This window comes from Chlorocebus sabaeus, chromosome 1, assembly GCF_047675955.1.
Source record: "Chlorocebus sabaeus isolate Y175 chromosome 1, mChlSab1.0.hap1, whole genome shotgun sequence".
NCBI lineage: Eukaryota > Metazoa > Chordata > Mammalia > Primates > Cercopithecidae > Chlorocebus > Chlorocebus sabaeus.
In genome coordinates, this window is record NC_132904.1 from 109,685,538 (window position 1) to 109,698,637 (window position 13,100).

General features: G+C 44.7%; 1 protein-coding gene across 3 annotated transcripts in view; it reads left to right on the forward strand.

Moving 5' to 3' along the window:
• TTC12 (tetratricopeptide repeat domain 12) overlaps positions 1–4,753 on the forward strand; it is a 58,624-nt gene extending 53,871 nt beyond the window's left edge. The window contains exons 22-23 of one of the 3 annotated variants that reach the window (XM_038005197.2): positions 114–265; positions 4,735–4,753. In XM_038005197.2, the coding sequence (XP_037861125.2) occupies positions 114–262 (149 nt within the window). In that variant the 3' untranslated portion in view covers positions 263–265; positions 4,735–4,753. Of the gene's footprint in view, positions 1–58; positions 784–4,734 lie in introns of those variants that run through there. The other 2 variants (XM_038005195.2, XM_008020899.3) reach the window with 2 other exon arrangements.
• Positions 4,754–13,100: the final 8,347 nt, after the last annotated feature.

Genomic DNA, 13,100 nt, shown 5'->3' on the forward strand with positions numbered 1-13,100 from the left:
CCCCGCCACTGCCCCAGCCTTGTTACCCCTAACACATGTTGCCATGCAAACCTTCCAGGCAGCATGGAAAATACCAACGCCATCTTTAAGAAGGCCTCATCTCTACTCACCAGGAGCCCCGATACCACCCTTGGAGACACAGCTTGTTCCGGATAATCAGAGTCTTCTGGTTCAACAAGCAGAGGAGCTGGGATTTTCCATCCTAAAGAGGATGTGGCTGGGATGGAACTCCATCACCATCCTGAAGCCACAGCAGAGGTGACAGGTAACAGACAGTCCAGAGCTGCTCACTGTCTTCATAGATGACGTGAGGATGGCGGTTCCAGTGCACCGCAAGGTGGGACTGAGGTTCAGAGTTGAGGGGAAACAATAGGAAGGGGCTGCTATTGTAAGCACTTTCTTGAGGATTTGTTCAAATAAGAGTTTCTTGGCTTGGAGAACTGAGGGAAAGAGTACAACTAAGAAGTATCAGGTTGGTGCAAAACTAATTGTAGTTTTTGCCATTAAAAGCAATGACAAAAACCGCAGTTTCTTTTGCGCTAACCTAATATTCTGAGGACAGAAGACATTTAATCCCACATGGATTTTTTTTTTTACGCAAGAGGTCTCATTTTCTAAATAACTTGAAAATAGAGGCTCTCCAAGGGTTCCATTAAAGGAGAGAATAATCAGAGGTGAAGAAAACCCATTTAGAACTGACTCCCTTTCCCATGGAATGAGCTTTTGGTCCTCACAGACTGGCATCCTGCAGACACACAGAATAAATCCTGCCTGTGCATTGTTTGTTTGTTTGTTTGTTTGTTTTGAAACAGTCTCACTCTGTGGGCCAGGCTGGAGTGCAGTGGTGGGATCTCGGCTGACTGTAACCTCTGCCTCCCAGGTTCAAGCGATTCTTCTGTCTCAGCTTCCTGTAGCTGGGATTACAGGCATGTGCCTGTATCCCAAATTTTCATATTTTTAGTAGATACGGGGTTTCACCATGTTGGCCAGGCTGGTCTCGAACTCCTGACCTCAAGCAATCCACCTGCCTCAGCCTCCCAAAGTGCTGGGTTTACGGGAGTGAGCCACCATGCCCAGTCCCCCCGTGCATTGTGCCTTTGCTCTGCAGTAGGCACCCTATCGAAACTTGAAGATCCTGCCCCAACATAAGCCTCGTAACGACTGTGAGGCAGGTATTATCTCCACTCTACAGGTAAATAAGATATAAAGAGAATAGTACTTTCCCACCCAGGATCACATAGCCAGTAAGCAGGGGAGTCAGAATTTGACCCCAAGCTGTGTTCTTAACTCTTCCTGCATGTAAAACGTTCCTCTCCGTACTAAGTGTGACCTGCAGAAAAGTCACCACATTTCTCTGAGCCTCAGTTTCCTCTCTATAAAATGGAACATCAACACCTACCTCTTCTGTGGTTTGGATATAATATACATGAAGTACCTAGCATAGGTGACTGACAGAAAGTGTTTACTTAATGGCGACTCTTTTTGAGACTGGAAATGACCATGAACCCATTATCTGCCCCCTCCCACCCTCATGGATCTGCTCATCTTCCTTGGTCCTCCGTCTCACTGAAGGCAAGCATGTATTTGGCTCTGTTTACCCCAAGAGCCAGCTGCCAGCCAGCAGCCTGCTTTCTTACATGACCCCATGGCAGCAGGGCCTGAGAGCACTGGTCTTGGGTGGGATGGGGTTATGAGCACACTCAGGGCTCAGGGATAGGGTAGCAGCGCTCCTTAGGGCCTGGGGCCGGGGGTGCATGGGCATCACCAGGACCCAGTGTGAAGTGGTAGGTGCTAGGATCAATGCTCTGAAGTCCTTTTCACAAACAGATACTACTCTGTTACTTGCAGTTTGTCCTCAGTTTATAATCAGGAAAACCTGTTGATTGCAACGACTGTAGCTCCAATCACATATTCATCAGGATGTCATTAGCTCTTTTTTCCTAAAGCCCCAGAGCTGCATGCCCCTACCCTCCCTGATGCCCTAGAAAGAGGAGTGCTAGCCCAGCGGGACATCCAGTTGCCCACCACCTCCTCCAGCAGCTCCCGGCCCTGTGGGTGGCTGCATGCCAGCCAAGCACTGGGCTTCTGTGACCTGAAGCTGCTGGATGACTTCTTTCCTTTTAACAGGACTTCTAATTTGATCTCAATTTCACAAAGGCAAAATGATGAATGAGTTCTCCCTGGAGACATTCTGCCCTGTGGTCTGATTTTGCCCAGGGGCTGGATCAGGCTTTCCTGGCTGCTCTGAGGCTCAGCCCTGGCTTAGGTGGGAGGGAGCCTTAGGGTGCTGGCAAAGCAGGGAACAGTGGGCTGCCAATCACCTCTGCCAGCCACCCCAGCCTCAGATCCCCCCAGTTCTGGAGCAGGGCTCCTGTCACCAGGGAGGCTGGAAGGAGCTGCTTTAAATGAGGGTGGCTGCCTGCCAGATGTGCCAATTCAGCTCAGCCTGAGCATCACTCCATTATCACAGCTGTCCCCAACTTTACATTTGGGCTTCTTATCTTCAGTAGCTCTGGATGCTCATTTAGATCCCTCGACTCCCCTCGGGCAACAAGCACACACATACACATCCCCACACACACAAGGAGTTCATCTTGCTGCTGCTGAGAGATGAATTTGCACATTAAAATAGATGAGTTAGTGTGCAAGGTGATTTAGACTAGATCAAAGGCACAGCAAGATAGTGAGAATTATTGGAACAAGAGGCTGAAGAAAAGGCTCCTAGAATGTCCAAGCTGAAAATTATTCAGGGATCCTCTAATCCTCTACAGTCATCCCTTTGTATCTACCAGGGATTGATACCACAGATACCAAAACCCTGGGATGCTCAGGTCCCTTATATGAAATGCATCATATTTGCATATAACCTACATACATCCTCTCATACACTTTAAATCATCTCTAGATTGCTTATAATACCTAATATAATGTAAATGCTATGTAAATAGTGGATGTACTGTATTTCTTAAAATTTGTTTTTTTTTTTATTGTTGGAGTGTTATTTTTAGGTTTTTTCCCCAAATATTTTCGCCCTGCAGTTGGTTGAATCTGCAAATTTGGAACCTGAGGGTAAAGAGGGCCGACTGTATCTGCTTTGTTGGAGTTCATCTGATTCATTGTCTAAATACAATTAACTGCTCCAAAATAGCTAGTCCATGTCCCCTTATTTTATAAATAAGGAATCTGAGACTCAGAAAGGCCAGGTGAGGTATCTTCAGTGTCCTTACCTTTGTTCAAGAATCCTCTGAACTAATGGTCTAGAGAACTAATGGTCTAGAATGGACTCCAATGAGACCCAGGGAGGCAGGAAGCTCAGCGGTGGGAGTGCAGGCTCAAAGCCCTCCTCTACCTCACTTTAAATTTCATAACCTCGCTTTAAGTTTTAAGTTTCATAACCTTAGTGAGTGGCTTAGCCCCTCACTAAGATTGCCTTGTCCGTAAAAGGCAATAGGGGAGATATGATACCCACTTCTTGGGTTTGTTGTGGAGATTAAATGAGATGATTTCTATAAAGCTCTCATCACCGTGCTTGGCACATGGAAGCCCTGAGGAGATGGGCACTCCTGTTGTGGTCGTGTTAGTTGAGCATACCTCCACAGATGCCCCCGCCCAGCCATCCCTATATGCTCTTTTGTGGAGTTCTTAAAGATGAGGATTTTTATCAGGGTTGGAAGGGTTTCTATGTGACTCTACCCTAAAGGTGGGGGGTAGAGAAGTAGGTCTCCGAATGGCAGGCTGGGCTGGCAAGGAGGGCGGAGAGAATCTAGGTGGAACACACGGCAGGCACAGGGAGAGCATGAAGGATTGAAATGTACATTCAGTGGTATTAGGCGTTGCTGAAGTCTGTGCTGTATCAACATCGGGGAAAATAAGAAAAAGACGGGCGCTGGATTTGGTTAACTTGACTTATTGCCATAGCCTCCCTGCTCATCTCCCCATCTCACTCCACCTTCTAAGCCATCGTGCACACTGCAGCCAGGAGAATCCCCTGAAACATCACTTTCATTACGCTGTACCCCTTCCCAGGCACCTTCTCACAATTGTCTACAAGATAAAGGGCAAACTCATTTGCTTGGTGTATCTGCACACGTGCGTGCGTGTCTGCAGGGGGAGTAAGACCACAGAGCTTTTTAAATTCTCTGAAGTTTTACTGATAAAGCGCTCACATTATTGTACTTTAACTCTTGCAGGCTATAGATGCATTCCGTACACTGCGTATGAGTAAGAGCTATGATTCATAAGTTGTAGGTATAATTTAAAATAAGCATATCTATTATCCCTCAAATTATTTTTCTTTACAAATAATAGTGACAAAATTCTACACGGCCTTTGCACATAAACCATCCAATGTAATCTCAACAAACCTTAAAGTAGGCTTGGTTTTAGGGTCACGTTCTTGTTCCCAGTTAGGCCAGCCAATGTTGGGCATCAACCCTGGGTGTCATTGCTCACTGTGGTGTTCCAGCATCTCAGGGAAGCCTGAGCAATGTTTGTTGAAGGGCAGCTTCCCACCATACCATCTCTCCTCTTAGGCCAGCTTCCCAATGGGTGTCTGCAGGCATTCCACTCACTCCTGTCTCCTCTGTTTGAAAGACCTTCTCCTTTCCTCTCTTTAAATCTTACACATCCACAAAGCCCCAACATAATAAAAATGATAGGTATCGCCTGTTACATACTTGACTGGTTCCAGATCTGTCTAATGAAATGGGCACTATCATTATTCTCCCCTTACAGATGAGGACACTGAGGCGCAAAGCAGTTAAGCAACTGGTCCAAGATCTAGACCAGGTACTCAATCACTCCACTCCACATGCAACTGTACCCAACCCATGCGATTCATCCTTTCCCTGAATGCTTGTGTTGTGCTGCCTTTTAAATTCATAACATAATGACTTCATTGTTATGAAATTCTTTTCTGTGTCTTTATTTTTTCTCTCCCACTAGAATTTAAATTCATTAAGAATTTGGAAGATTTCTTCTCCTATGAGAAGTCTTATGGACAAGAAAGAGAGAATTAGGCACAGACAGAAGGAGTGTGATCGCCCTACTCTGAGCATGTGTCATTCTGGAGGACAGGACCTTGAATTTGGGCTTGGCTCTGTCTTCAAGAGTATGTGGGTGAGTCACCAGTAGTGAGTGTGGCTTCCCGTTCTGCCATGGCATTATCTCCAAACTCATGGCCAGCCACCACTGGCTCTCCCATTCCTCAGGGAAGTATGTGGGTGCCACCACAATTCTCCCTCTCCACATGGGCAAATGGAGGCCAAAAGACCATCCTTCAAAGGTCTCAGAGAATCCTGGTGTTTTAGGCCAAGCCTGAGCCCTGCAGTGTGTCTCTTGTCCATGATAATAATAGCCTCACACGGGGAAGTGCTTTTATCTTCTTCAAAGGCCTTTCATGTCAGATTTCATTTCATCTGCACAACATCCCTGTGAGGTAGGTATTATTATTTCCCATTTGAAGCTAAGGGAAGACAGGCCCGGAGACCCAATATCTTGTCCAGAATTTCCTAAGGCTGAGCCAGCGCCAAAATCCAGCCTTTATCTTGAACCTCACTGCCCACTACCTGGCCCTGTCTCTCCTTTCATTAATTTTCTGGTCCAAACTGCAACACAGTCAACCAGCTGGTTCTTTTCACCTGCACCCTGAGCACGAAGGGGAAAATGAAACTCTAACCCCTTTAAGGTTTTATCAGAAAGCCTCATTAATCCACCCGCAGTCTGTTAGATAACAGCTTCAATCTCTCCACTGCAAAGGATTACCTTCCCATCTGATCAGGCACAACACATTAGAGGAGGCGTGGGGTGGGCATGAGCGTGTGGAGGCCACGACGCTTTCTCTGCAAAATTGGAGATATTCAAATTTCCAGATCTGCTGTCCTCCCCCAGATGGGCTAGGAGCCCAGCATCTGCCTGTACGTCAAGCAGCTCCTCCGTGAGGTTACTTGAATGACAGCATGTTCCTGAAAAGCTCCTCACTCACTCATTCATTCATTCAATATATATTTGTCAGGTACCTACTATGTGCCAAGTATTGTGCTAGATAGTACAAAATGACATTGGGAAAAATGAGTCCTATTTTCTCATCCACATCTATTATTATTCTAGCAGGGCATTATCAAGGTGAAAATAACTCAGACACATACAAAAACTCCCCTTGGTGCTGTCAGGGCCTTGGAACCTGAACTATGCACCCCATGGCAGGTATCACAGAAATAGCCACTGAGAATTGAGGGAAGGGTCTGGCTGGCCTGGAAGAATCTCCGAGTCCTAAACCTTGGATTACGGGAGTTATCACTCCAATGTTCAGAGGTTCAAAGTTCAGACTTCTGTCCATCTGCTCTCAGTCATTTACAAATGAAGGGATCTGGGCTGATTAAAGCAAATTCGCTCCTAGGCAGTCTTTCTTTCCACTAGACCCAGCTGCCACTTGCTCTCCAGGGGCAGGTTGGAAGTACATCAGGAGAAATTCGGTCTGCCCTATTTACCCCATCAGGAGGCAGAGTGAACCCTCTGAGCACCAGCGAAGAACCTCTGACAACTAGGGATAGATGGACCTGGCCTCATCTTTCCCTTAGATGTTCTCTGTGGCCACCCTTCTCCACGAAACCACAATCCATTTGGGATCCCTAGTTCTGGTTGAACCACACCTCTGAGGCTCTGGATCACTAAAAGAGCAACAAAGAAATACGTGCTTTTTGTTTGTTTGTTTATTCATTAGAACTAGTGGAATCATACAAAATTCAGGTCAGGAATTAAAGTAGGAGTGCTGTTTTTGAAATAAGGACATTCCACATAGTGGAGCTGTTTGCTGCTGTAACCAAAGTCATTGAAAAGAGAAAATCACAAGTGGAGGGCTAGAAAAGATGGCCCCCAGCAGGTTTTTTCTGAGGGCACTCGGAAGCAGTGTGAACTAACAGTGGGGCTGCCAGTTTTGGCCTTGCCAGGCCTGTGACCCCAATCAGCTCACTTCTTTGGGTCTGGGCCTTTGATTTGTTCTTTCCTTACAGATAAGACAATGGGTATTTGCTTGCCCATTGCCCACTCTCCCGATTTTTCTTGAGGAACCACCCCACCCCAGGCTTAGACCACATGATTTAGGTGGACCAGATGCTAGCTAGCCCTGCTTCCAGGGGTGCACATGGATTCGGGCTCAGCCAATCACACCATTGCACATCCCTCTCATTACACTAATTGGGTCAGAGATGGTCATGTGACCAAAAGGGTGCCAATCAGAAGTCAGCTCAGAGTTTTGCTGGAGTAAAGGAGAAAGGAACTTTCTCACTGAGTCTGCTCAGAAGATAGGATGGGCATTTGGAGCTGCAGTGATGATTTACCATCCTCAAGAGGCTCTTCACTGAGAATGGAGTACACACAAGAGGAAGGCAGGACCAAGAGATGAAGTTGAGGAGAGCCCTGACATCACTGCTGGGGCCCTCAGATCCCCCTATGCCTGGGCTGTCACTGGGCTTTTTAGTTACGTGAGATAGTAAATTCCCTTCTTGCTTAAGCTCCTTTGAGTTGTCACCATTACCAAAAGATCCCTTATCAATACCCCCTCTACATGATTCCCCTTGTCCCTTTTATCTTGCCTAAGTTCTATTCACCCTTTGTGAAAGTTGCAGATACCAGGACAAAATCACTTTGGCACACCCAAATTGAAGGTGGGAAAGCAGGAAGGAGACGGACCCACGCTTGCTTGAGATAAGACTGTTTCAAGGACTTTCTAAAATAAGCCCCTAAGAAATTCCTTCACGTCCTTCACACATCTCATACTTTTCATGATCCATGTTTTATACATAGGCACATATTTCTAGGACCAGGTTTGTCACTAGACATTCTTTAGGACTACAGCAATTCAGAAAAGATACTCTCAAAAGAGCACTTGCCTAGTAACAGCATCTCCACCAATGAACTGACGCCAACTCTGGCTTTGAGCCTCCAGAGCCAATGAACTCTGTTTCCAAGCAGCTTATGTGAACTTATCCTTTTGCCAGTAAAATCATCCCCTCACCCTCCCCTCTTCAGGGTGCATCTGTTGCTTGCTATAGCTGTGCATCCTGGATTATAATCCTTTTGCTTACTCCCAAATAGACTAATTAAATTAGGAGATATATTTCTCTGATGTCTTTTTATTTTAGGCTGACACCTTAAGGTATCAGTTAAAATGTTAAGTGCTCCTGCCCTATTTTCCCCATCTCCTTTCTTTCTCCAACATAATACCTTAATAGATACATATTATTCTGACATACTGTTTAACTCGCTTCTCATGATATATGATTTATTGTTTGCATTCTGCTCCCTTTTCCCACTAGAATATGAACTTCATAATTTTTGTTGGTTCTGATCCCTGATGTGTCCAAATACCTAGAAAAGTGCTGATACATAATAGGGGCGCAATAAATATTTGTTGCTTGAATGATGAAATTTAGCAAGAGAAGGCATTAGGGGACTTTCACTAGGGCCAGCCTGGGGTGAAGCCTGGTTACTCTAACTTCAGACTCTCCACAGCTCCCCAGCCCCTACTGGTGATAATGGTTTAAGCTAAAATACTACAGTAAACACTAGCTTCTGTTTATTAGTTTCCACTATGTACCAGGCATTGGGATAAGTGCTGGGCACATACAGAGGGGTAGGACCTTCTCTTCTCTCAAGGAGGTCCCAGTCGAAAGAGAGCCAATGGACAACACACTAAAGGATCACATACCCTTGGGCTTAGTGAATGTTTGTGATACAAAGCTAGGGCATCTGGCCCAGCATGAGGCACTGGGGTAGAAATCTTCCTGGAAGAGATGATGTCTGAGCTGTCCCTTTCCATTGGAAGAAGGACATGGCAAATATGAGTGTGGGTTGTGGATAGGGAGAGAGGATGAAGAGAAATGAATGAAACTGAGACTACACCAAAGGCTGGGGCAGGAAAATTTGCTGTGATTCCCACCCTCACTTTTCTTATCTGAGCTGACCGAAGACATCTCCACAAGTTCCCTTATCCACTCTCTGCCACCAAAACACATTCTCATTCACCTTCCCAAGTAGATAAGGTCCTCTGCTCCTTTGAATTTCAAGGCAAAAATACTCTTAGCAGGCCTTCTTTGGTTACCTGTTCTCACATCACTGGATGCCATCATCTGGAAATACCTGTAGGCTTGTGTCTAGACCAGTCTTTGTTTCTATGAAAAGCCAGCCCTTGCACCTGTGCCTAGCACCTGGTACTTGCCACTGCTGTATACCTGCAAAGGGGCAATGCTTAAGCTCTCATCTTCAGTCACTCACCTTCTCCACTCCCAATTGCTCCTGATTCGTGCTGCCAGGGGCCCTCCTGGGGCCAACTATCAGTTCCTTTCTCTTCTAGATCATCCTGAGTAATTCCCCCAGGAGAGAGAGGATAGCTCAGAGCTGGATGGAATCTGAAAGGCATTCTTTTCCCAGTCTGAAACTCCATCTGCTTGACACTCTATGTGCCAAGTTTCCATATTCAATGCAAATTTACCAGCACATACATAGTTTTCCTCTTACTGGTTAAAAAGGGTTTTGACAGTCCCAGGGACACATTGCTTTCTTTCCAACCCAAACTGGAGAGACAAAGAGACATTTCCACTGCAACTAAGTAATCCTGAAGTTTCTCCATACGCCAAATTTGACTGAGCTAATACTGACCTTTCCACAGGCACAGCTTCCAAAGATATCTTTTTGCTGCAGGCAAAGTCCTGATGAGCATATTAGTCAAAGCTCCACCTCTTCAGTACCAGCACACCCACCCTCTCTTTTCTCTTCCTTTCAGGTTGAAGGAGAATGGGGAGTGTCTCTAAATTTCCACAGCTGATTTTTCCCCCAGGAGGTCCTATTGTTCAGGCCTGACCTGGGGCGCACGTGACACCCCACCCCAACCCCAACAATGAATAAGCCTCAGTCTGAGAGTCCTATATTTGGTTTGATCGAGGCTATTCTGACCATATGTCAAGAGCAATGTACCTTGGCTGGAAGCAAACCAGATTTAAGTCGTGGGCCATTGAATTGCCAACTGCATGACCCAAGGCTCCACTAAACCTGCAAAAATGGAAATAACAATAGTACCAAACTCAGAGGGTTGTCAAGAATATTAAATGAGATAATGCAAGTTAAGCACTTGGGATGGAGGGTCTGGCATGAAGCAAAGGCTGGCAAAATGACTGTCTGATTATTGCTTTGACCCCTGAAGCCTCACCATCAATTTGTTCTCGCATTCATCAGAAAAGCCCTTTGCTTGGAAAACCATACTTACAAAAATATGAAGCATCATAAATGATCATAAGGAAACTGATCGGGGGAAGGTAGCAGTGATGGGAATCTCTGAGGATCTCTCCCAGGAGAATCTGCCTAGGGGTTTTAGTGGCCTGACCCTGGGGAGGCAGGTTGGAGAAAACTGTAAAGGAAAAGCCTGATCTGCTACAAAATGACTCAGAACCTACTCAGACTAGAGAGATCTCTGAAAAAAGGCCAGAAATCAGCCTTCACCCCGGGAGATTCACCTTCCTTTTCATTCATTCACTCATTCATTCACTCATTCATTCATTCATTCATCAAATGTTAAATGAGCTCCCTCCTACATGGCCAAGTACTGACAACACAGCAGAGAACAAGATTCCTGTCCAGCAGCCCATATTCTACTAGTCTATTTGAGTTTCTCTGACTTTTAAGAATTGTATTCTTCACAACCACCTATATCACATAGTGATAAAAACAAACAAAATATTTTCTTTTTTTTTCCAACTGGTATTTTAGGTTCAGTGGCTGCATGTGCAGGTTTGTTGCATGGTTGTATTGTGTGATGCTGAGGTTTGGGGTATGAATGATCCTATCACCCAGGGAGCCAGCAAGCAAGCAGAGCACCCAGTGGGTAGTTTTTCAACCCTCACGCCCTCCCTTCTCCACCCCCAGTAGTTTGCAGTGTCTGTTATTCCCATTTTTCTGTCTATGTATTCCCAAGGTCTGGCTTCCACTTCTAGTGAGAACATGTGGTATTTTGTTTTCTGTTCTTGTTTTAATTCGCTTAAGATAATGGCCTCCAGCTGCATCTGTGTTGTTGCAAAGGACATGATTTTATTCTTTTTTATGGCTGCATAGTAGTCCATGGTATATATGTACCACATTTTCTTTATCTAGTCCACCATTGATGGGCTCCTAGGTTGATTCCATGTCTTTGCCATTGTGAACAGTGCTGTGATGAACATATGAATGCATGTGTCTTTTGGGTAGAAAGATTTATTTTATATCCAGTAATAGGATTGCTGGGTTGAACGGTAATTCTAAGTTTTTGGAGAAATATTCAGCTTGCTTTCACAGTGACTGAACTAATTTGCACAACCACAAACAGGGTATAAGTGTATAAGTGTTCCCTTTTCTCCACAGCCTCGTTGGCATTTGTTATTTTTTGGTTTTTTTTTTTTTTTTAATAATAGCCATTATTTAAAAAGGTTGGTGTGAAACAGTAACTCATTGTGGTTTTGATTTGCATTTCTCTAATGATTGCTGATGTTGAGCACTTTTTCATATATGCGTTAGCCGCAGGTATTTTTTTGAGATGTTCTGTTCATGTCCTTTGCCCACTTTTTATTTTTTATTTTATGTTTCCATAGGTTTTTGGGGCACAGGTAGCATTTGGTTACATAAGTAAGTTCTTTGGTGGTGATTTGTGAGATTTTGGTGCACCCATCACCCGAGCAGTATACACTGCACCCTATTTGTAGTCTCTTATCCCTCGTCCTCCTCCCACCCTTCCCACCAAGTCCCCAAAGTCCACTGTATGGTTCTTATGCCTCTGTGTCCTCATAGCTTAGTTCCCGCATATCAGCGATAACATACAATGTTTGGTTTTCCATCACTGAGTTACTTCACTTAGAATAATAGTCTCCAGTCTCATCCAGGTCGCTGAAAATGCCGTTAATTCATTCCTTTTTATGGCTGAGTAGTATTCCATCGTATATATATACCACAGTTTCTTTTTCCACTGGTTGATTGATGGGCATTTTGGTTGGCTCCACAATTTTGCAATTGCAGATTGTACTGCTGTAAACGTGTGTGCAAGTATCTTTTTCATATAATGACTTATTTTCTTCTGGGTAGATACCTAGTAGTGGGATTGCTGGATCAAATGGTAGTTCTACTTTTAATTCTTTAAGGAATCTCCACACTGTTTTCCATAGTGGCTGTACTAATTTACAATCTCACCAGCAGTGTAGAAGTGTTGCCTGACCACTGCATCCATGCCAACATCTACTGTTTTTCGGTTTTTTTTATTATGGCCATTCTTGTAGGAGTAAGCTGGTGTGGTTTTGATTTGCATTTCCCTGAGTGATGTTGAGCATTTTTTCATACGTTTGTTGACCTTTGCCCACTTTTTTTTTTTTTTTTTTGAGACGTAATCGCGCTCTGTCACCCAAGCTGGAGTGTAGTGGTGCAATCTTGGCTCACTGCAACCTCCGTCTCCCAGGTTCAAGTGATTCTCCTGCCTCAGCCTCCCAAGTACTGGGACTGCAAGTGCACACCACTATGCACAGCTAATTTTTGTATTTTTAGTAGAGACAGGGTTTCACTATGTTGGCCAGGCTGGTCTTGAACTCCTGACCTTGTGATCCACCCACCTCAGCCTCCCAAAGTGCTGGAATTACAGGCGTGAGCCACCATGCCAGCCTCCTTTGCCCACTTTTTACTGGGCTTATTTGAAGGCATTGTACTACTTGACTTCAAACTATACTACAAGCCTACAGTAACCAAAACAGCATGGTACTGGCACAACAACAGTCACATAGACCAACGGAAAAGGATAGTAAACCTGAAATAAAGCTGCACACCTACAACCATCTGATCTTTGACAGTCAACAATCACAAGCAATGGGGAAAGGACTTCCCTATTCAATAAATGGGATAACTGGCTATCCCTATGTAGAATGAAACTGGACCCCTACCTATCACAATATATAAAAATTAACTTAAAATGGACTAAATATTTAAATGTAAGACCTAAAACTATAAATATCCTAGAAAACCTAGGAAAATACCATGTTGGACATTGGCTTTGGCAAAGACTCTATGACTAAGTCCCCCAACAAAACAAAAACAAT